The sequence below is a fragment of the Anopheles stephensi genome, chromosome 3 (genome assembly GCF_013141755.1).
Source record: "Anopheles stephensi strain Indian chromosome 3, UCI_ANSTEP_V1.0, whole genome shotgun sequence".
Lineage (NCBI taxonomy): Eukaryota > Metazoa > Arthropoda > Insecta > Diptera > Culicidae > Anopheles > Anopheles stephensi.
The window spans coordinates 45,080,070-45,107,693 of NC_050203.1; the positions used below are offsets into that span (position 1 = coordinate 45,080,070).

The following is a 27,624-nucleotide window of genomic DNA, read 5'->3' on the forward strand; positions in this document are numbered from 1 at the left end:
TTCTTTCTATCCTTAGCTCTATCCAGAGCTGAGCGTACGGGATGATGACGATACTCAGTCCTTCCTGTATTTTTTTTTTCAGAACGTAACAAACTCTGAAGTTTTGGAATAGTATCACCCGATCGTCTTCCTAAAGATGTTTATTGGTTCGAAGAACTCATTTTTTGTATTGTCTTGAGCCTTGAGTATTCTTTTGCATATGCTCACGTTCTTCACTTTTAACTACACGCAACTAACACGCAAGGCTCAAAGGATTGAATTGGATATTCTGATTCTCACCGCAGTAGAGCTTGACTGGGAAGCAGGGTATCGGTTGACGGCGACGATCACGAGACGGTAGAGGAATTCTGCTACCTACCAGAAGACTCCAGCAACACACGTAATTTATAATATATCGTCCGCTGATCGCCATTTTAGAGCGACGGAGAGAATCGCCATTTTAGAGAAGAAGGAGAATGAACTACGAGCTTGCTGAGCTGTGTGGCGATTCAGAGATCTGCGGACGGTAATCAAACGATTACCGACGATTAAGGACGCCCCACCAGAAAGGTTCTCGTCCGCGACCTGTTTGGTACGAGAGGTAGGCAACGACAATTATAAATGCCGATTGGTCTTAACAGTTCTTTAGCGAGTCAACCCTGAGTTTTCTTCGTTCCCACATCAATGGGAAGCAGTTTTGAAACGCATGGATGGTGGTCACATGGTTTTTTGGATGTCCCGACGCGCATACTAGCTACTTTTAACTATCAGATAACTAGCGGCTGCAAATTGGACCAATCTTCTTCCGTTATCACTACACTAGGCTGTGACTTCCAAAGTCTCCAATACATTTGAACCTCATGAGAATTTTTAAGGTCTTGTCTAGGATACTGGGGATTGATTTTTGTGAGCCGGTCGTAGAACAAATTCTTCTTCTTGTCTTCGGTACCGGCGTGAACGCTAATGAGACTGGTGCGGAAGTATCTTCCTCGCATGCGTAGGGTACATAGTCTATCTTTGAAAACCTTACAACCGATGATCTTGGATTTCATTCGGAGTTCTATATCGAAACTTGATCCGATCATATCATCGCGGCGGCTATGAACGCCTGTAAGCTGTATGTTTGGTTATATTGAACTATCCACCCTTCTCCTACTTAGCCATGCCATGCTTTATCATATGCCCAAAGGGTTTGGGCTAACTCGTGCTCTCAGACTTGGATGTACAGACAGGTACCGAACATGGGACATCCGTTGGTGTCCTTTTGGTATACTTCTAAAATGCAAAGCTGTTTATAATGTCTTTGAGCTTGAGATCTTATTGGCTCAACTTGTCAATAAGAGTACAAAACAAGAGTAGAGTTCGAGAGGCTGTGAACCCTTTTGGGAAAGTTGCGATTGCTAGGACTCGTGCCCATGTACCCAGGACGTTACGAAAGGTTTCATACTATGAGCGCACTTTCACTGGATCTGCCGGATTTTTCTCAACGCCCATTAGTTTCAAAGACACTCATTTAAAACCGTTGACCACTTAACTGCTCGGCAGGATTTGCTCAAATAGAAACCAAAACAGTGTTACAACAGTATTTCCGTACTTTTTATTCTCGTTCAAATGAAAACAAAAACCTACAAATTTAAAAACAACGTTTCATCCAATTTTTTTGTGTTGTTGTTTGACATTTCCAATCCTTCGAGTTCGAATATTCTGATGGTGCTGATCGAAACCTTTTGATCTTTCGTTTTGTTTCTCCCGTTTCTCTTATCACCATGCCAACGGCTGGCGATGTGAACGATAGTCTCTTTAAAAATTGGTTGACGATTTTCTTACAGTACAATAAATAGAAAGTAAACAGAGTTAAACAGATCTACATTACAAAAAAAGAGGTTAAAACCCATCTCTCGATCGTTTCTGTCCCGACAGCTGCTGCCTTCGACGGCCCTGCTGTCCGCCCCGGAAGGGTTGCTCATTACTCGGTTGCTGGTACATTGCGTTTACTGGCGGTCCCTTGATCGAAACGAACCCAGCCAACTGATTTCCGTTGGTCGATTGGAATAGTAGTAATGGTGGCACACTCGTACATTGAGCGGCGTATACAAAACAAAAATGCAGAAACATTCCTCCTCCACTACTGCACTAGTGAGTTGATGTCTGTTCGGGCGGTCACTGGGTGTTTTTAAACCGTGAATCGTGTATTACGCGCGCGTGTTTGTGTGTGTGTTGGAGCTGCAGACACTGACAGACACCTGTCGCTGAGATTGGTGAGATCTGCAGCTTACAGACGGATGCCCGGGTTGCGGGAGCGAACAAAGTTCAGCAGCTCGTCCGAGTCTTCGCACACGAAGGGCTTCAGATGGTGGCAGGCAACGTCGTGCCATTTGAGTCCATCGTTGTAGAAGTTGTTCAGGATCGAAAGGCAAGATTCGTCGTTACCCTGTGTGCGGCGGACGGGCGAATGAATGTGCAATTAGTGAGCGGGCGCTGCGGTGCACAATAACGGTGGGAGGCGATCTTACCTGTGCTGCTTCACGGTTGTCCGGTTGCTGCTGGCCGTATCCTCCGGTGTAGCTCCAGTCGCCGGTGTTGCGCTGCGTGGTCGGTCCAATCTTGACACCCGATCCGGACCAGAACCAGCCGTTCTCGTTCGGTGGCTGCAGATCCGGGCGATCGCATCCGGCAAAGTTACACTTGCGCCCGGACGTCCAGATGTACCGCACGTTGCCGCGGGCGATGCGCTGCTTGATGAATTCGTTCTCCTGCGGCGTTTCCATCGAGACGGCATCCATGCAGTGTCGCCGGCAGATGTTACGAGCGTCCAGCCAGTCAACCTCCAAGCTGCGCGTCGGCGCATGCTCCCAGCTGAAGAAGTACGAATGCGCTACACCACGGGCGTCACGATACGTCGCATGTCGCACACCTGCAGGAATGATGGAGACGGTTAGCAATGGAATCTGTGTTTGATGGCACAACACTCAATACGTACGGTTGGCGCAGCTTCGGGGATCTGGTAGGGCTAGACGACGCTGAGCCAGCACGACCGTGGCTCCAATGGCCAACAGTGCCAATGTCCGCAAGACAGACATGATGATGGTGAATGCTGCTGGAATAGAACGGTACAAGAGAAAGAAAGCGTTGCTACGTTAGCGTCAATCGAAACACGTACTCGCGGTCAGTTGGTACGACAGTAATGATCCACCCCGAACCCCAAAAAAAAGAAACCTGTACACGACGACACACACAGTTCGATGCACAAAACTAGCGATTCCCAGACCTCGATCGCCGCGATCGATGAAGGCCGCTGCCAGTGGTATTGTTGCTGGTGGCACTTGTCAGTCAGTGTCTGCCGACCAAACCCATTTCCTTTATGGAATCTGTGGGACAGGGCGGCAGGCGGAGGGCGCCACTTCTCCGCCTGCCGAACCTGTGCCCTCTGTTTGCATTCCACGCCCAATCGGAACCGTTGCGTTACAATGTTTGATTGTTGTTTGTGATTTTTATTTTTCCAGATGAAATTGATTGCAAACGTACCGACGGGGGCTGTGGCCACAGGCCGGCCAGTAGATGATCGTTTATGATTGACCCGCTTGCTTTTCGCTACCATTCAAATCAGCACCTGAATGCAATGCAGGGTTTGCTGATTCGAAAACTAAACCCCGTTTGGAGCACGATCGATCGCTCCCTCGGAATCGGCCCCAACGAGTTCACCCCGTGTTTTTCACAAAAAGATTATGGGGTGCGCTGCGCAAACGACTCAAAACCTGTCCGCAGCGGGTAAACAACAACATGAGTTTGCTGTGGGATTTGTTTTCAAGATCGTCTTCGCTGGTTCCGGAATGCTATTTGAATAACGCTCGACAGCCCTCAAAACCACGCGGAAGGTAATGCCGCGCAATTTAGGCAAACAGCCCAGTGTCATTGCCTCAATTATGGCTAATTGCAAAAACCTAACGAACTCGTTAGATCGTGCCCTGGGCCGACGGACGGAGCAGGAGATGGGCGCAATGAAACAAAACTCCATTTGCCCACCGGAATCATAGATCTGGCGGCGCGCGGAGAAGGTCTCGCTGTCAGTGTGTGGGGCCCCACAGTCGATCGTTTTGGGGCCAATCTTAATCTTGCGAACGGCGGCGCAATCAATGTCTTCCGAAAAGTGGCATCCAAGGCCTGCTGCCGGTGGTGGTGCCTTCTCGATCGGAGTGACTCGCGTGACTAATCAAAACATTAAACCGATCATCGGTAGGCGAACCGATCGTACTGAGTTAGCAGCTCGGTCATTCCCAGCCCGAAGTGTCTCTTCTTCGAGATGGTTCGCCAGGTTGCGCAACTCGCAATCTCGTGTACTGGTCCGGACAACTAACAACGCCGCACGGCAACTGCAACGCGCAACTGCGCATCTTCATGCTTAAGTTCATGAATTTGTTAACGGTTTCTTCATTCTTTGCAGCTAACAGTGACGAGTTTTACGACAACCCGCTGCCTACTGCCACCATTCGTCTGACCGTTCCGCAACGTGGCCAGCAGGGCCGCACGTCCGCCCTCCCCAGAAGCTCGAGAAGGTGCTCTTATCCACGCTGTACTTCACACCGGAGTATTTGCAAACCGCGATGGCATGGCGATGACGCAATCGTGTGTCGATGAAGCGACGGAACGCTTCTGCTCCAGCTGACGGCCTAAATTGTGTGGAGATGCATTCGTGAGCGACACACTTGGCACGCGCGTGATGCAATTCCGTGTCCGGTGGGCTGGGGTGGTTCAGGCACGGGAAAGAATGGGTTCCAGCGCAAAACAGGGTGACAGCAAGACCCGCAAGACAAATTGAGCGATGGCACACCACACACACACACACAGCCTCGGAACGGTTGACGTCGAAACTTTCTCTCGATAGGGCCCGCATGTCGCTGCGCAAGAATGAGGCCGGTCGCCGGTGGTGAAAAGCATCATCCAAGTGCACGTCCTGAACAGGCTTGACGACGACGACAACGACGACAACGTGCACACAACTTGTCGATGGGGGATGAACGCTGGGAAACCTCGCAGCGCTGTTCGCCAACTTGCTGATGACGGTGGGCAATTGAGGCCTTTTCCAAAAAACAAAACAAAAAACACCCATTACGACGACCCTTGAAGAACTTACGACAGTGCGCAGGAGTGCGCAGTGCTTGTGTGCGAGGGTCGCATTTTAACGAGCATTTAATGCACTTGGAATGGAAAGCTTTGCCGGGGTGAGCTTTACTTGCCTATGAAAAGCATAAGCCCAACAAGTCGTCCCCTACAAATCTTGGTAGATATGTCGACCCCAAAAAAGGGTACATATGCCAGTAGTGGCCAGACTTTGTGGTCACATCAAGCTCAATTAAACCGATCTGGAAAGATGTGATACAGAGAACGACTACCAACTACGCGTTGCATCCAATCGAATCACTTTCGACAATGGCGGCAGCGGCCTGTGTCGGTAAAAGTAAAAGTTTTCGCGTCAAAGACAGGTTTCCAGGCGCTTTCCCGCCGAAGCCCGGAGAGTGATGTGATGGCAAACGAGATGGGCACCAAATCTTGCCGGAATCTGCTGCTGCTGTGCGGCCAGATGGATGCACTTTTAAGTGGCCGCCCTTTTTGCAACAACAAAAAACCGGTCCCCCCGTGAATGTGCCCCATCGGAGCAGGTAAGACGGTGCGGGCCAATTGTTTGTAATTTTTCCCTCCGAAACCCTACCAAAGACCGGACGCCCCATTGCATCCGGTGAGACGAACCAGCGGGAGGCGATTGTACGGAGCCAAGCCGGTTAGCTGCTAACGGTCTTCTTGGGATTGCCGACCCGGCTTGACTAGACCATCACGATAAGGTTCGTTGACACTGGCAACCTCCTCCCCTATTGCGAACGTGGCCGGGGTGGATGGTGTCTTAAGTCCTGTCAGAACCAACCCAACCTAACGGCACATAGCCCGGTCGTCCGTCGAAGACCGGACCTGAGGTTGTAGGCTGGCTGGCGATGGGCAAAGGGGAACGCACCGCAGAACCGGACCAGACGGTTCACAGGTGGCAATGAATGAATCGCGTTTTTCCGAAAGAATAACGAATCGGACGATTTGGATCTCCCGCGTGGTAGCGCGAGATGATGAATGGGTTGCTCCATCCACAGCAACAGTAGGGAGCCTATTGTGCGCGCGCGGCTTAACGGCTAATTAGCTGGCCGCAAGGGGCAATTGCATCGCCCCCCTAGACTCCCGGTAGCTGTTTGCTATTCAGATTCAGGGCAAGATTTGCGCCACCACCGCCGCCTTCGCCATTATCGGTTGCCGGAGATCGGTTGCGTTACAACATTGCATGTGCAACTGCAACCGACTGGGCTGATAAATGACTCGCGATGGCTCCTCGGTGCTCCCGGCTGTGGGATGGGAATTTGCCATTCTACCGGAGCGCTGTGCTCCTGCCCGGTCAGGTGGGAATGTTTTGGGTTATGTGTTTACTTATTTTATTACCTTCACCCTGCCCCGAGTCCGAGTGCTTCTCGGCATGGGTGGCTCAGCTCCACCCTCAACCCGGATCCAGCTAAGCTAGGGAGGAAAATGTCCCAACTGGGGACCGCGGTGGGAAGCGCGGTTGGGAAAACTAGGTAGCACGGCCCAAGCCCGTAACGACCAAATCATCACACTTGAACGCGGCGATGACACACTGCCACACTTGCGGATGACGACGCTCAAGGGCTTGGTCAATTCTGTCTGACGCTCTGGCGACACCGAAACGACACGAAACAGCCACAAAAAGCTCCGTTACACCGTGCCATATGCTAATAGCGTGATGATCGCTAGAAGACGAGCTCGAGCGTGTTTAGAAACGCGCTTAATCATCATGTACCGGGGGCGTGCGTTATATTTGCTGCTAATGGCACTTCTTTTCGTGCTGGTCAAGCTCCTGTTCCTTTTTCTCTCTTCAATGAGCAATTACGGCATGATAGATGAAAGTTTGAAATGATGATGAATATTTTTGTTATAAATTGCCCCGCTTTGTTTTGCGCACGTGGTTGCATCATCCACAACAGCAGCGCTCTGGCTTCCTGGCCAGTCCCAGTTCCAAAGTCCCGATTGACAGGGGAAAAAGCGTCATCAACTTTCTACGTTACCCAATGGTTGTATCAATGGATCAATTGTTGGTTTGGTTTGTGCTCGAGTATTATTCAAGCGATTTGCGGGAAAAGCTTAACGAGCGAACTGTGGCTCGCCGCCGGCATATTCATTCAACGGGCTTTCGTCCGTCCGGTTGGCAAACGATTTTCAATTAGCTGTGTTTGTCCACGTTTCGGCATTTCGTTCGTGACGCTGACCAAACATAATCGATTGACAGTTGTCCGTACGGTGGACGACCAACAAAACAACGCTCGATTCGGATGAACCTATCACTCATCATGCGACCGGACGGACGCTGGAACTTGCCCGAGGACGTTTGTATCTCCCGCCGGTTATGATGCCCCACAGCGCAAGGACAGCACGCCCGCACTCGTACGGGATCGCCCGGGATCGCCCGGGAGCAGATCTGAAAGGAACACGTTCCGGTTCCATCTCCGGTACACAAAGTTTCACTTTTGGAAAGGTGCGCGATTGCAAACATGCACGCACACACGCACGCTCGCGCCCTTTCCCGCCCGTCCGACGAATTATGGTGTGTGTCCCCACAGCGATGGAATTGGATTGGCCGCGAATGGCCCTGTTCGAAAATAATGGCGCGAGCGCGCCCGCTCCCCGTTCGCTCGGAAGAACTGCTTTGTTGATGAGATCGTTGGTCGGCCGGGGCCGGTGCGAGAAAAACGGGTTTCGTCACTTTCTTTCTGCGCCAGTTTACCACCACCGGCGTGACCGAAACACTTCCCACCTCGTGCCGGGTTTTCCTCCAAGGGATCGGTCGCCCCCCGCCCCAAGTTGGCGCGCAAAACTTGGTGCTAGACTTTTCTTTCTCGTCCGAAGGGCGGCTGGACGCTTGGTTGTTTTGGTCGTTGGATTCCGCACGCAAAATTGGATGAATCCACCGCGACGACGGCCGTTCATCCTTTCTCACCCAACAACCAACATCGAACGGGCTCTGGCTGCTGGATGTAGCATAGGATGGGCTGATATGGCCAGTCGGGACACCTTCGCTTTTTCCTTCGCCCGATGCCCATGTACAGCGTTCGAAAGCGACCACCATCGAGGCAACAACGTGTTCGTCGCTCGATGCCGTCGCAAATCTTTTGTATCGAACACGCGGGCCGCAAGCAATTCGGGGCCACGAGCGACATCCTGGCGGAAGGAATGCGAAACCAATCGGTTGCTGGAACAAGCCGGTCGGTCTGATAATAAACTGCCACTATCGGTGCGTATTTTCGTGCGTCGTGTGTAAGCCACACGCAACTCAGCGAGTGGCGATTCCGGTTAGCAGTATAGGATTCCGGACCCACCTGTCCCTGATCTTGGCCCGACTCTTTCTTAGTGGTGTGAGTATGTGTGTGTGTGTGTGCGTTGTGCTGTTTGGTGGCCAAGACCGGAAAGTATTTTCACCCCAAAGCCAACGGATCATGCTCGTTGTACGGACACGATCACGCTTCTACGGATGGCGTCGGAGATCGCTTTCATTTTCCGAAACAGTAATGGGCGATTCGCTGCCAAGTGCAACAGTTGAAGGGAGTAAAAGCGATTGATTGGCGTTTTTTTTTTCTTTTCGTTGGCCACTCGCTGGGTTTGCGGGGCATGCGCGACATGCGCATTGGGGCAAGAAAGTGTTTATCGATCGTTTGCCTTTATTGGGCGCATCGAAGGGCGGCGTTGAGATGTTTTGTAATCACCCCTGCCGCTGCACGATACACACGCTCCATGATCGTTTTATTTTCAATGGAAATTATTTACCCTTGCGGGACATTCCGAAGACCGCACACTAAGGGTGGTAGGACGTATCGCGTCGTTTCGGCGTTGCCAACTGTTGCGTTCATTCGATTTAACGACCGAGGATCTGCTGCCAATCCTTTCTAATCCATTCGATGCACCATCTCAATAAAGATGCTGTTTGATGAGATTGGGACTCGGAGCCATCTGCAGCCCAGACTGGTCTCGCTAACCAGTCTAACGTCTTGATGCAAAAACCACCACAATCACCACCACCACCACCCGCGTTCCCGTGTGTCCTCGGCAGCAATCAAAGCAAATGAATTGTCGGCGCGACGAACCGAACGCTCGTTGCCTCCGAAATTGACCTTTGCTGGGGGAGGCACATAAGGCACAGCAAGGTACTGCAAGGATGCAAGTACTGCCGGTGCAAAATTACTGCACGGTGAAAGTCGTGAAATGTTACCGCAGAACGACGCTTATCTAATGGCTGTGAAAGTGCTCATAATGCCGAATTAATGACCGTCGCCGCTGTCTCGCTGGGACGTGTCACGAGCAGCATGACATTAATGTCAGTAGCTCCAACAGTTCATAGGTGGTTTTCGGTCGGTAGCGTCCCAAAGCTTAGCCCAGTAAATTGCGCACATCCCTACATACACACCCCCACGCTCAAATCGGATCAATCGAAATGGAAAGTGGTAAGTCGTTCCGTCTTTTCCGTCAGAAGGAAGCAGCAGTTTCGCTCCCACCAACGGTGGAATGTCGAACCGAAAAGGGCGTTAAGCCAGCGGCATAATAATCACGTCGAAATGATTGGAACGTGAATTTGTGGCGGAAATTAGCAACATCGTGGCAAGGCGCGCTCGGATCGGTACGAATCAAAGCTCACGCAGCGACCACATCATTTTGCGCCTGTGCGCGTTGCCGACGATAAATGGTACAGAGTGCGGTTTGTGCGTGTTGCATGTTCCCAGCGAGCTGCCGTTACGCTCGGGAGAAGAGGCGATGTATGCAAATGTCGATGGAGCAAAAAGGCTTTCTATTTCTTTTAGTTGTTTCTTCCGATGTGGCGCGTTTCGGCGGATGTTATTTAATTAGGTGCTAATGCAAATGCTCACCGCGAAAGCGGCAAAGGCGAAGAAATGCTAAGCATTACATCATTTCGGGGATGCGCTATTATTGACGTGATCGTTTGGCTATTACTTTGAATATCGGGAAGTAGGCCATCTGATTCGGCGTCCAATTCCAAACGAGTTTGGAGTGGAGATCGTTTTATTTTGTTTTACTTTCAGTTACCAACCAAAGGGTAGTAAAACATTGAGCATAAAATATAAAGCTTTAGGTTGATGATAATATAAATTTAGTAAGAATAAAATAATAAATGTAGAGTAAAGCTAGATTATATTAAAAATTGTTTGCCTGTTTTCCTAATCTTTATTCTAAAAGCTGCGTAGTATAGTTGAGAATCAATTTCAACCAAGCTGCACCAGCGGACAGTACTCTCCATTACACCCGTTCGCAGGACTGACTATCCAGATACAGGTCACACATCAAGTCGCAGAAAGCCGGAACTGGCAGACCGAGACCTTACGAGATTGCATTGCCAATGAAGACGTTTCTCCATTATCTCTAAAATTTTTGTTTTTTAAGGCAAGGCTCTATCTAAGACAGCTTCGAACTAGGAGAACTCAAAAACAGTTTCCAACAATAGAAATCGATTTAAAACTTCGATTTCTGCCCGTTTCAGAGGGACTCGTCCATCATGAGTCCAGGGTACGCCTCACCTTCAATCCAGTCATTCGGCCAAATGTCAAGTGCAATACTTTTAAATTAATTCTTGTTGCGTTTTCACGCAATTAAACCAGCCTTGTTTTTTTTAAATCTCAAACCGAATATAGTTTAAAGCTTGGAGCCACTTGTTTTATGACCTAACAATCATTGAAGACATGATTTGCAAAGGTTTAAATCGTTTAAATAAAATTAGGTGGCGAGCATACAAATAAGTTAAAAAAGGATTAAATTGTCGAATACTCTACTGACTTCTGAAAAGAATAAGTCAAATGAGAACGACTTCAAGAATTCTTCAGATTTCCGAAATTTTGAGACTTGACTTGACTTGACTGCAGAAATTGGCCCGAAATGTTGTTGCTCGTAGCATTAAGAGCCCTCTTGCTTATTATACAGAACTTCATGGGAAATTCTTTGAAAGTTCTTTGAAACGAATAAGGAATGCTTGGAATGCAGCAACGCGTGCAACAGTTTCTGATGGATGCAAGAGCAACGGAATGCAAGAGCAACGCGAGATTGTTTTCTGATGGATTGTGGCATATTACAAGAATTGCTGGCCATGCACAGAAAATGCCTTTCAACATCTTTACCCGAAGCCTCGATCAACGCATCTGCTCTGCAATATTAGCCATCTTCCCCTTGCAAACAAACACATTCGCACGTTCACTTCCGAAACAAGCCAATTTCCGTTTGCATACCAATCGATCAATGACTCATTCACCAGCAACCTGGCCACACTTTCTTTTGCCCCGATGAAAGTGTGTGCTCCAGATTGCGTTCTAATGTCACTGGGAAAATCCACCGTACAGCACTGCGGTGTGTGCGGAACGCGCTCGGAAGAGAAAATAATGTTCGAACCGATGTGGCTGATCGGTACAGCAAGCCGGGAGAACCGAACCGGGCTTAACGTACACCAGCAAAACCACCAAACGGGCACCATCATCAACATCAGCGCAACGCCACCATGGCAAGAGTCGGTTATAACGGTTTTTCTTCGGTCGATTTCACCGTTGGCACCCACCGGACCGGGCACGACAAGTGTGGCCGGGCAGGCAGCCCCAAAACAATCTCACTGCACTGTGCACACTGTGCGAGGATCGCGCTACTGGCATCGGAGGAGGCACCGTGTCCTAGGTCTTTTGGTTTGCGAAATTGTCCGTCCGCTGCAACTCCACGCGACACTCGGACACCGGTGGAGCTTAACATAGTTAGAAACGCTTACAACGGGATCCCACTCACAGGTGTGAATGTGTTCACTTACGTGTTGTTAGACTCTGGTTTGGCACTTTGAGCACACACTACCGAGGTATACACACAAACACAACACGGTGTTTAGAATGCGTTGAAACGGGCGAAGAAGCAATCCGCTTGCGCTGGCACGCTGGTTGGCGAGCTTAGCATAAAACTGAACGCAAAACCGCGTTGCGACTTCGGTTTATAGCTGATCGCGGGAAGGCTACACCACACTCTTGATCAGCTGCCGCCATTCGCGCTTCTCTTGATCGACGGCCTCGCTCTCTCTCTCTCTCTTCCAGAGATGATCGCCCATTCGCTCATCCCTTGCATTGCTATCTCTCTCTCTCTCTCTCTCTCTCTCGCGACGGCTCCGGAGTGCTTTGTCGCACTGGATCAGCACTTGCTGGAATGTTCGACCCGAAGCTGTTTGGCGGGAATTTACAAGGCTTCGGCAACTCCCGCTAAGATCGCGAGGTTCAGACCATAATCATTTGCGTTAATAAATCCATTACAACTTCAGAGGGCTCTTCCCCATGGGTACAGCTTTTCGGAACGGTATCCACTAAAACTGAAGAATCGCAATTGAGGGTCCATCGGATCGGAGACTCTCCTCCTACGCGTTTCTTTCTCTCGCTATCTCTCGTTACACACACTCTCTCTCTCTCTCGGTCTGGCTCGGAGAATTTGGTGGGGAGGCGCGCAAGCTATCATCACAACGGAACCACCATGCGGACATGCGAATACTTGGCCCATGATGTGAACATTCAATTTTACAAGCTCCTCACAATGTCCAAAGGGTATTACACCGCTGTAAGAAAGCTTGTCTGGTGGTCGGGCCGTAATCTCGTAACGCGTGTGGAAAGGCCACAATCCCCAACATGCAGCCAGCCAGCCCGCCTGACGAATCGATGTGACGCTACTGCGGTAAGATAAATTCAATCAAAATGTCTATTAAAATCCTCGGTACGGGATGACCTTACGGTGAGTCTGCCATGCCTGCGACCCACAACCCCTTTCGGCAGAGCATCCTTCCGGGGGGTACGTCGTGTGTTGCCTCTCGTGACAGCACCAGGAACGTATGCGGAAAGCGAAAGTGCACATTTTTGCACGCGATCACTCGAAACAACCGAAACGCCACCGCAGGCACAGAATGCTGATGATGCTCCTGTAGTTCCAGATGATCGCGGTCACAGAGAGATGTATCTCCCCACACGCGGACACACACTCGCTGTCAGCAGTCACAGGTCTTCAGTCTTCCTGCAGAGGTCGACAGGTAGTGTGCTCATGCATATTCATCTAGGCAATCGCCAAGAAAAAAAGGAACAAACATAGTTTTGCAGTTTTTTGCCCCATTTCCTGCCCGATGAACTCATTGGTAGTAGGAGTTTTTCGAAGAGCCATCCATTTTCTGAATCTTTGCGCCTCATGTTGCACATCTTCTTCCATAGGTCGTGTTGGTGCTAAAATGCATCGTCTAGTAGGCCTATTAGATAACCGGCTTTTGTCCAATATAGATATTGATGGAACGCTAGACGACCCCAGCAGGCCAAGATCTCCGAAATGCGTTTTGTATTGTATAACTTGCAAAATCGAACGACGATGGCTGCAGCTACAAATCTTTCGACACTAAGCGGCTGGACAAATTCCAGTTTCTTCATATTTACCCTCTCGAAGACAATAATACCACCATTGTTTAATTAGCTCTACTACTTCAGCGGGTTTTGCTGAACAACAACGTTGTACGTCCAAGTTCCGCACAAAACCCACTTCCTAACGGCCTATGTCCGGAATTCCACGGTGTTTATTATTCGTTTGGATTCGCATGGTCTGCTAACGATATCCGCTCAAATTCGTTTTCCTTCCACTCTCACTCACTTGCGCCGAAAGGTGCGTACCTTTGCTAGCCCGCCAGAGATAGTCAATCGACAGCAGTAGAGTAACTGATACCGATATTTTCCTTCCTCGAATTATGCTTTATTGTGTGGTTCGCAGGGGTGGTGGCTCGCATTGGGAAATGCTCCGAACTAATAAAAATATGCATTGCAGCTCTAATCGTCTAATCGTTTAGACAGTTTAGCGAAAGCGACTGACAGGCAGGTTCAAGATAAGCGGTTCGATTGTCACTCTCTTCGCCCTCAAGCAAAACAAAAACCATTTACCATTATGTGTGTCAACTCCAAGTTTGCGAGGTATTATGAAACGGTCGACTTTGCGGATGTGGAGTTCCTCTCCCATCGAATGATTTGCGACGACGTAAGCTGTTCCGAACCCTGGAAAGGTAGTTGTTCCTCAGCAGGGGGAAATTGACTATCGGAACATCCTACCGAAATATTTTCTCGTAATGCCCCGGCCACAAGGCAAACCACGATCGACGCACAAACCCCACTTACCACCGCAAAGATTGCAATAGAAAAAATCTCGTTACGAATGCTGTGACAGCATTTTCGGATTTGCCGCTAAATGCCCGTTTTTGGGAACCGTTTTGGCAATCATTGTGTTTTACTCCCACCTTGCGGGACGGATGACGGGCCCATGCCTCTGGGCGTCCGAGATGGCCGGGCATCAAATTTGACATCATACAACAATATTTAACCAACTACACCTTGCTTCTTCCCAGCAAGACAATGCGGCCCCCTTTGCACTTTTTGCTTTGTGTGTCGCTTACGGCGTTACGCGGTTGCATAAAGCTCGTTTAATAATTGCTCGTTGTCGCGGCACCGAGATTCCGCCACCGTTTCATCCGGACCAAGATAAACAACCGATTCCCTACGGGGGTACGATGCGTTTGGGAGCTTTTGGGAAGCTGCGCGACCGGATCGTCACGATCCCGGCCGTTCGGTTCAAGTGCGTTGGATAATGCTCACTGAGCATCGCACCATTCCGACACATCCCATGACGCGCAATGACTGCTGAATGAACCATTCTTCAGCGGGTGAGGAGTTGGGATCCCCTCGGTCCCCGAGTTTGGGTGGCTTGAAGGGGGCTTCGTAGGACTCACGACGGGGACGTACGTACGTATCACACGTGAAGACCACGCACTCCAAGCCATGATGCAACGCGCCTGTGTGACCCTTGAGCGAGATAATCTCACGTCTCGCGGGGTCAGAATTGATATTATCCGTTTCGGAGATTACACGGCAGCGTGTAAGAGTATGTTCGGTTGGAGGCTTTTTTTGGGGGGTTTTCGGGGGCTATCCTCCACGGTACAATCACGGGGCAGCGAAACGCCCGATAAGTCGGCGAAACAGCGGGAGCGTGCTCGAGTGCTTTGAACGGGGGGGGGGAAATTGCGTCATCGCCATCACCATATCATGCCGATGGCACTTCTAGCGCGCGCCTTTGCTATTGGGAAAATGGCATCGACTGTCTTCCGCATCGGATAAACTGCCATCCATCTGAGCGTCGGGGGGGCCCACCACCACGCCACGCCGCCAGGCAAGGCTGCTTTATTGTTACTGTTTTCGTACGATCTCCACACCCACCGTCCGTTCGTCCGCCCCACGCCACTTTCTTTTTCTTATAGCCGATGGCCTTTGTCACCTCGGCCTACGGCGGATTGCTGAGGAATTTCGCCGGTCGCGACCCAAATCGCGTAGATCTTTTCCGCCCATTTGGGTGATCTGATGGGGATGAGGGCGTCGGGGCGGGAGGATGATGGTGGGACCATCGAGATCGGCCATCATCATCGGAGGCGGTGGTGTGGCGACGAGTACCCCGAAATTCGATGCCCATGTCATTGCATAACCACTTTCGTTTATATAGCCACCGGCACAATCAACGCCACCGGGCAGCAGCAGAGGTGTGCTTCCGATCTAGGGTCAAACACGATCGACCGGGGTCGATGGGAGCGTGTGAACCAAGCGCTGGAGGTTCCCAACCCCGTGTTGCTGCCTGTCTGCCACCATCGACGCATCGGTGGCATCGAATTTCCAGCGCATTAATATGTGGGTCAGTGCTACCGGACCTAGCTACGACGGGGCCGGTAAGCTAATCTAGTTCTACGCAGCCGCACATGTGCAAGGGTACGGTGCGCAATGAGTTTCCGCATGGCCACAAGTGAAGGGATGCTGTGATGACACCGTCGGCCAATCAGCTGTTGTTGCCCATTTGAATAGCACAAAACATTACGTTGATTAAACCGAAATATGTCTTGCCTTGTACAATCCGCAAAGGAACGACGACGACGACGACGGAATCATAATTACGGCACTTCATTACTCTGCCTCCACACACACAGCAGCACTCCAACAACTTCTGCTCTTGCAGAAAACAACGTCAATCTGTGGGTACTCTACCGATGGCAATATATTGAGCAATGCCATCAAATTGCCGCACGAACATGGCGGGAAGGATGCATCCGTAGAACCGCCGCTTAATGTAAGCTACTACCAACATAGTACAGCGCTCTGTGGCATGCAGTCATTTATCATCGCGCGCGCTTGCGCCCGAACACACACGCCACACGGCGAGGTTCGGGCTAGTCAAGTCAACTTCTCGCGCAGCCTGTGCCCGAAGAGCAGATGAGACCTCCAAGAGCTGACGGAAAACAACTTTCCATTTTGTCTTAGCGCATCCTTTATTCTGTATGCCGCCGGCGGTGAAGCATTAACGTTTGCTAGGCTAGTTTTGCGATAAAGCCAGCCTCTGATTGGTTCTGTTGTTCTGTTGCGAAGCGGCATCGAGACGATTGAACACCGAAAAGTACAAATTTCGATTAGATGTCTGGAAGATCCCCATTAATTTAAATTAAATTTTGCTCACCATATGCCAGCACACTTTCAAACGGGGTGACCATAAATCAAATCTAGAAGGCATCCTTGTGTTGGGAGAGTGAAGGTAGTAGAAGCAGCTAGATGCAATTGGAAAGATTAAACAAGATCTTCGTATGCTTTTAAAAGTTCACAAACGTTAAACATGTAAGGAGAGCATTAAGAAGAAAGAGGAAATTCAACTAGAATTAGGTGGCTCGGTGGTATATGCGACGGCAGCGTTGGTCTTCACATGGCAAGACCAGGAATCAAATCCCATCCAGGCCGTTCCAGGCCGCTGGTGATACTGCTACGTGGTATCAATAAGTCTAGTAGGCCAGACATAGTAGGCATGTTCTACTTTCCACTGCGCCTAACGATTGATCACTACCTCAATTTAACATTATCCGTAATTTTGTTGAAGCTACAGGAACCAATTGCTGCTAAGCACAACTCCAATAAAGTCCCTTGCTAGGCATTTTCGCGTATTTACATTTCCAGGAAGCTTGTAATTCATTTCCTCCAGGTCATATGCAAGCCGTTCGACTATTACCACCCAACAACTCGACTCGATTAGCTGCTTCTAGCTGAAGCACCTCATTCTAGGATGCGTTTGAAGCTACGATTACGTGACGGGCCATACTTGGCGTGCAGTAGAAATGAGCGATTCGGTTTTCCTTTCACCGCATCACACTCACCAACTTTCCAATCGATCGATCGATTGGAACTCACCCGGTATTCATCACGGGCTGCAAATGAGCACGGATCTAATGCTGCAGTAATGTGTGTGTGTGTGCCCGCTACCCTCTCGCTGCCATGTCTTGATAGCTATGCTATGGGTACGTACGTAATGTTAATAGCTACCCTGCACACTCAATCCAGTAGCACACCTTCTGCGGGCGCGATGCTCTGGTTTGTAATGAGCGGATTAACGTTACGACACACTTACTGGTGCGCTTACTTACTCACCCATTCCAACCACTAAATAGCGTCACCTACAAAAATTCATCGTCCGCAAAAAAGGGTTGCATGGGCTGGGAACCATTACGTTGATAAATGAGCTGCACAATGAAGATTTTATCCGGTACGTTCTTCAGCAGGCGTACAAAGCAATTTGACAACGTTTGCGAAATCTTCAGCCACAGATCGCTCATGGCCGACGAAAAGAATTAATAAGCTCGCTGCTATCACGCTACCTTGAACGATAAAACCCAACAGATGATCAGTCAATCTCGTCTCTTCACCGTCGACACGTAGGCAGACGCAGATTTCTAACCAAAAACCCCGATGCCCATTGGCGGTCCGGTGCCGGGCGAACCGAACCAGTCAGGATCAACGAGCATGAAAATGAAAGTCATTCGCGGCCCCGGTGCAAATGGATGGCTGAACTTGCGATCAAGTGTTCCTCTCTAAAAGCGCATCCACGCAGGCATTGGGATTGCGTGAAGTTCAAGTTGAAGCGATCCGCGAGCCCGAGCGGAAGGCAACGATGCGCCAGTGTGCATTGATATAACCGGTTCCGGTTACGTGCCAGCTCCGTGAAAACGTTAGCAAACAGAATTAGCCAGTAGACGGACGCATGATGACCATCGGAATTTGGTTGAAGGAGACAACTCTTACTTTTTCCACCCTTTCAACATCCACGCTACCCTCGATCACGTGACAGTTTTTGAGCTATTCGACAGCTTTTAGAGTGGTTTAGACAAAAAAAGCTGTCAAGTGATGTTATTGACAACCATAGTTGATAAAAAAGCAGACGGATGCACAAGATCCGCCGATTTGCAAATAATTTTCGCAAAAATGTCCCTTCCGCCCTGTGTCCGATCGATTGCGTCCTTCCGGAAACTGTTTCCTCAAAAGGAAGATTTCAAGAAGCGATAAGAACGCGAGCACCATTTTAAGAATCGACATACATACACACGATCTAATGAGTACCCCGGGCGCTAGACTTAGACCGGAGGAAGCATTTTTTTGTTTTTAACTTCAAGTACCGCATTAATGGGGTGTCAAAATAAGATGCTGCGGACGGTTCAAGGACAGGTTCGGCGTGACTGAAGTGGTTCACGGTCGGCCGCTCGCTATGATCTCGATCGTTCACCAAACCATTCCCTGTACCGATGCGCTGCGCTGCTCAACCCTTGAATGGATGAGCCTTCCGACATCCAATCCAACCCGCCGGCACCCTATCGCCGCACGATCGTGGAGCGTTCGGTGAACGGATGCGGCTGGCTCTGGATCCTTCCTTGCGTCAATGACAACCGCACCAAATGGGCCATCTGCCTTCGCAAACGGCGAGATGACCCGGGGCAGACGAACGCGGATCGTCCGCCGGCAAATCGTCCAATCGAATGAATCTTTAATATGCCGTCCATTCATTATAGCAAGGTCGCTCGGCAGCGTTCGGGGGGTTCTCAATGTTTGCACATACACTTTACCTCCCTCCCCTGGGTTTAACCCTCGCGTAACGAGGGTTTGCGGTAGGATACTAGAATTTGACGAATTTTTGGACATCAACCATTGTTTTTATCGCACTGCCATTCACCCGGTTCAAGATTGTCCTTCCGGGGAATGGCCCTGATACCGGGGAATGGTACGTCCAAGCAAACGAAGCAGCAGATTGAAGCGTTATCAAACGATTCGCAAGGAGAACAGATAGGCACTATAAAATGGAACTTCTGTGTGTCAAAAAAAAAGTTCAAATCGAGAAGCAGAAAAGAGCATAGATCAGGATTATTAAAATGGTTTTTAAGTGCGATCTTCAGTTTTCTAGGCTTCTAGGCTCATAATATATTAGAAACAGATGACGTGGAAGGTCAAAGAACGATCGAATGGATAAAAACGTAAAAGGTTGAATTCCACAAAGCATTTCTTCTCTTCTTCAATAAATATCTAATTTTCAACAACTCAGAAGGCAGATTTACTGATTGGAATTGCCATTAGAACTAAATACGGCTAGTATTCTTTTGGTTTAATATAAGGTCCGCTAGTAAAGACTGTTTTGATAGCGATGAGTCCAGCAAAAATTCGATGTGTTTTTGGCGCATTTATAAGGTTGTAAGCCTAACTGGTAAATGCTAAAAGAAGACTACATACAGACATTGGTGATTTAGTTTATGTGAATTACAAGTTTGGTTACATTCTGTGTCTGATTTCGCGCCCTGCCCATGAGCGTTGTTGTTTTTTTGATTCCGCTAGATATTGAATGTCGGTTCCTCACGTACGGAATATTACGATTCCACGATTCCATTTCAGCGTTCCTAAGCGCAAAAAATCATGGAACGGAGAGTCTCGGTCATATCGCAACTTCCTTCTCTCAGCCTAACACTCAGAGCTCAAAGATTTGGCTGAGTATCCGGTGGGAAGCGATCGGTGTGCGATTTATTACGAACTACTCAAACAAAAGGATGTTGGATTAATCCAAATACTGCGGGAAATACAGCCGGAATATGCAAAACGACATGACAGCAAACTGATCATGTGAGCAATTCCGGCCATATCGATGGATCCCAAGATGGCTGAATACGCTAACAGCTTCGTTTGTGTAGTGCAACCTCGCTATAGCTTGGCCAACTTTATTCAGGATTTCTAGAATTTATCTTACGCAAAGTTGTAGAGCTAGTTCTGGATACAAGGAGTCGATCCATGTGTACGTCGCTTTGCGCTCCTGTCGTGTGAAACCCCTATACCGGACTAATGGGCCCCAGGACCATTTCGATGAACATTCAACACAAAGTTAGTAAAGTTGTTGACGCATAGAAATACAGCGATTGCTAACTAAAACCTTCTCTCAGCCCAATTCTTTCGGTCTTGGGGATTTCAAAAATCTCCAGAAAGGTATACGGAAACTGCCCTTAACGTTTGTGCCATAATTGTTATCCACAATCCTTACAGTGTCTTGCTGTCTAGCATCAAACCAAAGGGATTTCCACCAAGGAGATGTTATCGGTACGGCAGTCGGTTTCACACTGGCGGCGTCGTCCTCAACTCAACTGTTGCATCATCCAACGATTCGTCCAAAGATAGATTCGATGTTTATCCGACCAATGTTTACACGCCGCGTTGGAGTTATAAAGCAAAATTCCAACAACACATAATGCGCATCATCCACGACACACCTACGGAAAGGCTGTCAGCGAATGTCCTGTCCTGAATGATAGGATCGGTCGTCAGGTTTATTACAACCGCTTCCGCAAATGGCGTTCGGATGACACTACACCCTACCGAACCGAACAGCGGAAAACACACATTAGGAAAAGCCCCACCCATACGATGAAACAAAGTGGAGAAAGCAAATCAGCCCCCTCACACACATATAAAGGCACAGCACATTGTATCGGACGCCATTGGGAAAATGAAACGGAAAGTACTACCGTGATGGTTAGTGACAAAATTGGCCGCATGGGTATTGGTGGTTGATTAGGGTGTCGGTGGTTTGTTTTCTCTAGAGCAAACACAGACACACGCACGCCATAGGGATGTTTAGCGATGCAAATGATATTCTTGTTGAGACTGATGGCCGTCACTCATCACGACATTTTTCCAAGGGGCACAGAGGGAGCCTGCCTGAGAGGCTGGAACGGCACGGGTCATCAGACAAAATGAGTTCAAACTAGAACCTCGTGCGATACGGGTAAACGGTTCCAGTTTGCCAACCGTTACCAACCGAAATACATCTTGACCCTGCGAGATGCGGAAGTGCTTGCGTACGTTCCTCAATCCAAAGGATTTTTATGCCGCCCAGCGGCCAGTGCTGCGAGTGTCCTTCTTGGTCGGTATGACTCCGTTCACAGTGGTGAAGGGTCCGACGGAGCTGATGATGCTGCGCTGCACCCCATTCGGCTACATCAACTCGAGCGTGCACGTGATCTTGTTCTGTAGCTGCTACGTGAACGCGCTGCTGAATGGGGAAACGATAACGCGGTTTTTCTTTCGCACCGACATCAGTACGCTGGGCGATGTGCTGCAGTTCACCATCGGCATCACGGCGCTTTTCATGACGTTCTTCTGCAGCATTTTCCAGCGGAACAAGCTGATCAAGTCGTTCCACGCGCTGGCCAGCATCGATCGACGCTTCAAGGAGATCGGCATGGAGACAAACTACAAGAGCACGTTGCACTACAACCTGCTGGTGATGTGCACCAAAGTGATTATCACCTCGCTCTATCTGGTCGTGTGCCTGACTGTGTTTATCTCGTCCGACACCTACCCCAGTGTGACCACGTGGATGGCGTTTCTGCTCCCTTACTTCATGATGTCGATGGTGATCGTGCTGTTCCTGTGCTTTGTCAACCAAACCAAGCATCGGTTCCATCTGCTGAACAAGGTGCTGAAGCATCTCAGGCAGGCCGCACTGGAAAAGAGAATCTCGCCACAGCGACGACCCAGCTACTGGCATGCGATCAAGATCCAGCGCCCGCTGGGGATCGCGTCCGTTTACTCCAACAATGACAAATCTATGCCGGACGTTGTGGCCACCGTGGCCGAGATACAGGACGCACTGTGCGAAGCGTGCAGCTGTGCCGAAGACTACTTTACGATCCAAATGCTAACCATCGTCACGATCGTGTTTGTAATCATCGTGTTCAACTCGTACTACGTGCTGGACGCGCTGCTCGGATCCACCTCGCGCGACACACCCTTCTCCAAGGGACAGTTTGCGATGTTTTTCCTCTGCCAGGCCATGGTGTACGGGTTCGGGGTGTTCAACATCGTGTACGGGAGCAGCTCGTTAATGCAGGAGAACGACAACATTGGTTCTAACGTGCACAAGCTGCTTAACGCTGCTGCCGGAGCGGACAGCGAGCTGGCGGGAAAATTGATGCAACTGTCTCTACAGATGGTGCACCGGAAGGTGCGCTTTTCCGCCTGCGGGCTCTTTAGCCTGGATTTTTCGCTTATTTTTACGGTAAGTGTTGGTCAGGTAAGGTGTAACTGAGTTACATCCTGCACTTAAAAACGCTCTTCTACTCACAGCTCGTGGGAGCGGCCACCACTTATTTGGTCATTTTGATCCAGTACGAGCTGAGCATGGACGAGAGTAAACACGAAACCATAGCAAGAGCTTTCCTGGGCAATGAAACGTGGTAATATTCATCCACCGTACTGTAAGCTTTCTTATGTTGTTTGTAAAGTAAGCAATATAGCCAAGAGTTAAATAAAAAGCACCGTTCGTCAATGGAACAAAGAAAATGCTACCTGCGCTAATAGCGGACGATCTACAACGGCGTTCATGACCGCCCGCATACGTAATGGCATACATTTACATGTTTAAGTGAATCTTCCTACAGCGCCGGGCACATGTACAGAATGTTCGATATGAATTAAATAAATTTATTTCTTTGGTTTATATTTTTCGGTTGGTTAAAGCAATTAACACATAATATTGATCATTTAAAACTTTAGAAACTGCTTCATCTTTACAGTACAGGCTGTGTATTGTTTTGTTGGTATCGGATAAAGGCTCGCTTTCGCGCATGAAAATGATCGGCTGCGGGCCCCGACGTAGGCCGTATCTCCCGTTCCCACATAAAAAACCCGCGGTGTAAAAGTATTGCCTCGGTGATAGTTTAGCGGGCTGCATCCAGGTGTGCGATTCTTTTTGTTATACGTTCCAAGCTTGTCAAAAGGGGTGTGGTCCCGGCAAATGTATCCTAATGGTTCTCTATGAATATTGCTTCAATTGATATTGACTTAGATAACAATATCGTTGTAAAGTCACGGGGAACCTATCTGCGCTATGAAAGAGAATAGCTGAATGATTCGCGCCGTCACCAAAATGGCATTATTCCTGTTCCTCCTTATACTTCCTGATTGCAGTAAAACAGCTAGACATGAACCTAGAGGCTTGACTTGCCTCGTTGTCACACCTCTACGAAAATGTAACAAATGGTTATCTTAAACTTTCTAAAACTTGTTAACGCCGTTGTTGTTAACGCTCCAAACTGTTGACTTTGAATCTTCCAAGTCCTTAGCGCCGAGGATTATTTTGCACGGGGCGAAGTTGTTCAACGGTTCGGTAGCCGAGGCAATACCGGCGCCGGTCTTCACATGGCAGGACCGGTTAAAGTGGAAGCACAGGAAAAAGTTGGTCAGCACATCAAACGCACCTCCACCTGTATATACGCCTTGTTGGTAGTTAAAATTGAAATAATTGTTGTGGTCCTTCCCAGTGGACTGTTTATTTTCGGAAGGAGGATTGAATCTGTGATTTTTTGTTAATAAATTAATAATTCACAGCTTTTTTTTGTACAAAAAGATGGTAAAATATCAGGTACTCACTATTGTCTTTGTATGTGGTGCGCGAATTCTTTTAAGGCAATCGGGCGGTTTCTCGGAAGCTAGGTGGCGGTAGCACACAGGTTGCAGCGTTGTTGCGTTGCATATTACACATTATAGGGAGCGTAGCATAGATGTGTCCTTAGTCCCTCGCTTTTGTTTTTGTTTTATGAGATCTTTTTCGCGAGGGACTGCGGTCATGTGACCGTCGTGGACTTGGTCGTTTGCGGTGGTGATTTTTATCATCGTCATTCCTATGTCTGGAACTGTGCTCTTTGGGGCGGTGAACATCTTTAGCACCATGTTTACGATAATGAGAACGACTACGACTTCGATTCCGACTTCGACTCCGACTTCGGCTACGAATGCGAGTTCGATTGTGATTGTGTTTAGGCGTAGAACTTCGACTACGGCTTCTGTTCCGTTGGTGCCGTATGGAGCTACGGCTTAATTGTTCTGGAGATCGTTCAGTTGCATTTTTACTTTTTCCTTCATCACGGTGCTTGCTTTTCTCTTGCTTCTCAGGGCCTGATTTTTCGACTTCCATCTCTGGCGATTCAGACCATCGCCATTGTGCAGCTTTTCTCGTGGATTGTCCACCATTGGATGTTATTTCATCCCAAGTCCTTGAGGAAAGAAGAAGTTGTTATAAACCCGATCGCTAGTCATAAAAAAATGAATCAACAATACTTTTCCACTAGCGGCGTAGCAATCTGTACAACTTCTTCCTTCCGCATTAATCGGCTTTCCTGAAAATGGTTGTACACGTAACGGTGGTCCGGATTTTTGAGAATGTGCAAAAAATTGCATCCTGCCCCCTTATGACATCGCTTGAGCTCGAATAGTCCTGCAATTTCGATTCGACAGTGTTTTAACATTACAAGATTGAACAATTTTTGTTCAAAAACACTATTTGTTAAGTATGTGGGTTAAGGATAAAAATGTATCTATAGGTTGTGAATGCTCATTTCGATCAAACATTTAAAAAAAGGATACACTTTGTACGATTAATTACCGCAAACCGCCATTGGCCACACGATCGGATTCCTGAACTCCACGTGAAGTTGTTTTTTGGCGTAGAATCTTCCGTTCATTCGCAAATATGCGGCAGCTGCATTCCTGTTGAAAATGCGTTCATATAGTTTAGGAAGTCAAAGTTAACATTTTGACAGCTCGCCTTACCTCAACAATTCATATTCTATGTACACACTGCCCCTTAAGTGAGGTCCAGAATTTCTACAGACAAATATGTGTTGGATTTTACCAAACATTTCAAACTCGACGATGATGTCTCGGAAAAACTCGTTAAAGCAATTCGTCAAGTCGTCTTCATCAAACTCGAGACGAACATCCTGGCCGTACTCGGCGTGCACCTTCTGTTCCAGGGCCGGGTGACTGAAGAAGCTGGGAATCAAGATGACCTACGAAAACAAAGAGAGCTTTTTATTACAAAAAACAAAAACAACAGCGTTAATTGCTCGAGTAGCTCACCTTACTCACACCAGGTGTAGGGTGGTTTCCACAGCATCTATAACCGTGCCGACATGCGCCTGTCTTCAGGAAGAACTTACAATCCTCCGCCTCGTGCCGTGTGTTGTGCGTGGTTTGCAGTTCGTTCAAGTACTCATCAGCGCCGGTCACTGCAAATTCTTGCAATTTCACATGTCGCTCGTGCAACATTCGACGTACAAGTTCCTGCTGCTTGAGTCGCTCTGCTTTGGCTTGTTTTGCCTTAGTTTCACGTTCTTCAAACTCTTTCCGTATCTTTTCCCTCTTTTCATGTTCCTTGCGTTCCTTAGCCTCTTCGCTTTTGCGTTGCTCCTCGAATCTTAACTGAGCGTCACGTTCCTTCTCTAACCATATTGCTTTCTGAAGTGCATGCTCTAGTTCCTCGCGGTTGGCTGCAATCTCATCCTCACGCTCCTTCTCAGCAAGATACAACTGATACTCTGGACAGGCCAACTTCCGAGCTTCCTCTTCGGCTTCTATTCGTTCTTGCTCCCGTGCGGCTTTTTGGCGTACAGCTTTGCGTCGCCTTTTCTTCAACAGCTTTCGCCATTCTCGATGTCTAAACAGGAGAAATTTCCATTACACACTTATCATACACTTTACTCTACTTTACGGTATTTGCAAAATACAGACCTAATTTTACCTCCCGCCAAAGCGTTCATGTTGCAGCACGACAATGTTGTTGTTATGATTTTGTAGACATTTATATTTCCCCTCTCCCAGGTGACAATTTCTGTCAATTCGAGTAGATTTTCAGATTCATGCCAAGATATTTAAAAACAAGGTGTGGATTATCATGTTTTAAGAACAAAATCGAACTTTTAAGATGTTTATGATTACATTTTGATAGAAATATGATGTGACGAAGCTATTGTTATGTTTTTTTTTGTTATTTTTTAAAATAATTTAATTAAAAGTTATAATTTTTATTGACCTTTTGAATGTTTCATAAATCTGCTCGAATTAGAACTGAACCTGCTCGAACTTAACGGATATGAATGTTGGTTAGTCGAGGCAAATAAACGATAATTTTATTTATTTCTGTGCATCTAATCACGTGACGGTCACCAAATACTAGAATAAATAAAATCATGTGGTGGTCCGTTGGCCGAAGAAGTAATGGGGCCGGTCTCCATATGCCAAAACTGGGTACGAATTCCAACCAGTCCATCTACTTATACGAAGGGTTGATTGTCCAATAGGTAAAATCATTTCATTGCACTGTACCGGTAAAATCAAGTCAAGGAACTAATATTGTAGTGCCTCTCGAAACTTGAAGCTGTAGTGCCAAATAGAAGAAGAATATAAGAATATATACTAAAATTCTATTGAATTACTTTTGCACAGACCGATAATAGCTTTCAGCTAACTTACAGCTAAGAACTACAAAGCACCGACAGCAGCGCCGGTCTTCGAAGGACAGGACTGGGGTGCAAATTCAAGCGGGACCATTCCTTCGTAGTGAGGACTAACTATCCAATTACATTATTCCAATCCTATTAGCTATCCAACTATCCTATTAGCATAGCAGAAAAAAAACAATATCAGCGTTAGCTGCCACGATCAATCAAGCATACTCTTCTTCTTCCTTGGCACTACAATCTCGAGATGTCTCGGCCTGCCATTTCTGGCTTTCTGTGACTTAGTTTTACCCGTAGTAAAGTAGTCAGCCTTTCTTACGGGGAGGCGGTCTGGATGGGATTTGAGCCCCGGCCCTGCCGTGTGAAGACCGGCGCCGCTGTCGCCTCGGCCACCGGACCGAATCAAGCATACAGTCCGATCTATTTTATGAGAAGATTTGATTTTAATTGTAGTTCAATACTCTATAATTCCTTTCAGGAAACGGTCCAGGCTGGATGAGTAAGTTTCTGGTGAGAAAAGCCCGGCGCACTACCATCTCGATCACCAAACCGCCACATGGTTGAAATATTATAAAATAAGTAAACATACAAGTACATCTGATAAAAGCTTTGCAAATTAATTTTGCTCCTTATTGCAAATAATTTTTAAGCTCACGTCCCTTTGCTGATTATTTACGTCTGTAGGTTTAACTTTTAAAACATCCCTTTTTACAGTTTAGAACCATTTGATCCACGAATCAAGCTTTGGGTGTTTGTAGAAACAAAGTTTTAAAAGTGTTGCAAATTATTGGTAAAGCCAAACATTTAGGCAATTTTTGTCACTTTTATTTCGCTTCTACTCTACTGGTAGTAGTCAGTTTCGGATAATTGTAGTTTGGTACGAT

At 48.1% G+C, this 27,624-nt stretch overlaps 3 protein-coding genes across 7 annotated transcripts; 1 reads left to right on the forward strand and 2 right to left on the reverse strand.

Moving 5' to 3' along the window:
• Window positions 1-1,553: 1,553 nt before the first annotated feature.
• LOC118511068 lies at window positions 1,554-24,004 on the reverse strand. Of its 4 annotated transcripts, none has more exons than XM_036053678.1 (4): window positions 23,874-24,004; window positions 2,960-3,073; window positions 2,493-2,893; window positions 1,554-2,410 (listed from the first exon to the last, which is right to left on the reverse strand). In XM_036053678.1, exons 2-4 carry the CDS (start codon window positions 3,057-3,059, stop codon window positions 2,252-2,254), a joined length of 660 nt encoding a protein of 219 aa, XP_035909571.1. In that variant the 5' UTR covers window positions 3,060-3,073; window positions 23,874-24,004; the 3' UTR covers window positions 1,554-2,251. The 4 variants fall into 4 exon arrangements, with proteins under 4 accessions (XP_035909571.1, XP_035909572.1, XP_035909570.1 ...); XM_036053679.1 differs by having other exon boundaries at window positions 2,960-3,076; window positions 23,874-24,001; XM_036053677.1 differs by lacking the exon at window positions 23,874-24,004 and adding an exon at window positions 11,873-12,033 and having other exon boundaries at window positions 2,960-3,076.
• On the forward strand, window positions 21,237-22,912 carry LOC118511067 (putative gustatory receptor 28b). The gene is made up of 2 exons (XM_036053675.1): window positions 21,237-22,500; window positions 22,569-22,912. Exons 1-2 carry the CDS (start codon window positions 21,283-21,285, stop codon window positions 22,680-22,682), a joined length of 1,332 nt encoding a protein of 443 aa, XP_035909568.1. The 5' UTR covers window positions 21,237-21,282; the 3' UTR covers window positions 22,683-22,912.
• Window positions 22,909-26,095, reverse strand: LOC118511066 (U2 small nuclear ribonucleoprotein auxiliary factor 35 kDa subunit-related protein 1-like). 2 transcript variants are annotated; one of them, XR_004906106.1, is made up of 6 exons: window positions 26,013-26,095; window positions 25,362-25,938; window positions 25,053-25,291; window positions 24,867-24,989; window positions 24,561-24,779; window positions 22,909-24,496 (listed from the first exon to the last, which is right to left on the reverse strand). XR_004906106.1 is itself a non-coding variant. In XM_036053673.1 (6 exons), exons 1-6 carry the CDS (start codon window positions 26,039-26,041, stop codon window positions 24,013-24,015), a joined length of 1,590 nt encoding a protein of 529 aa, XP_035909566.1. In that variant the 5' UTR covers window positions 26,042-26,095; the 3' UTR covers window positions 22,909-24,012. The 2 variants fall into 2 exon arrangements, 1 of the variants encoding a protein (XP_035909566.1); XM_036053673.1 differs by having other exon boundaries at window positions 24,561-24,717; window positions 24,886-24,989.
• Between the last annotated feature and the right edge of the window lie 1,529 nt (window positions 26,096-27,624).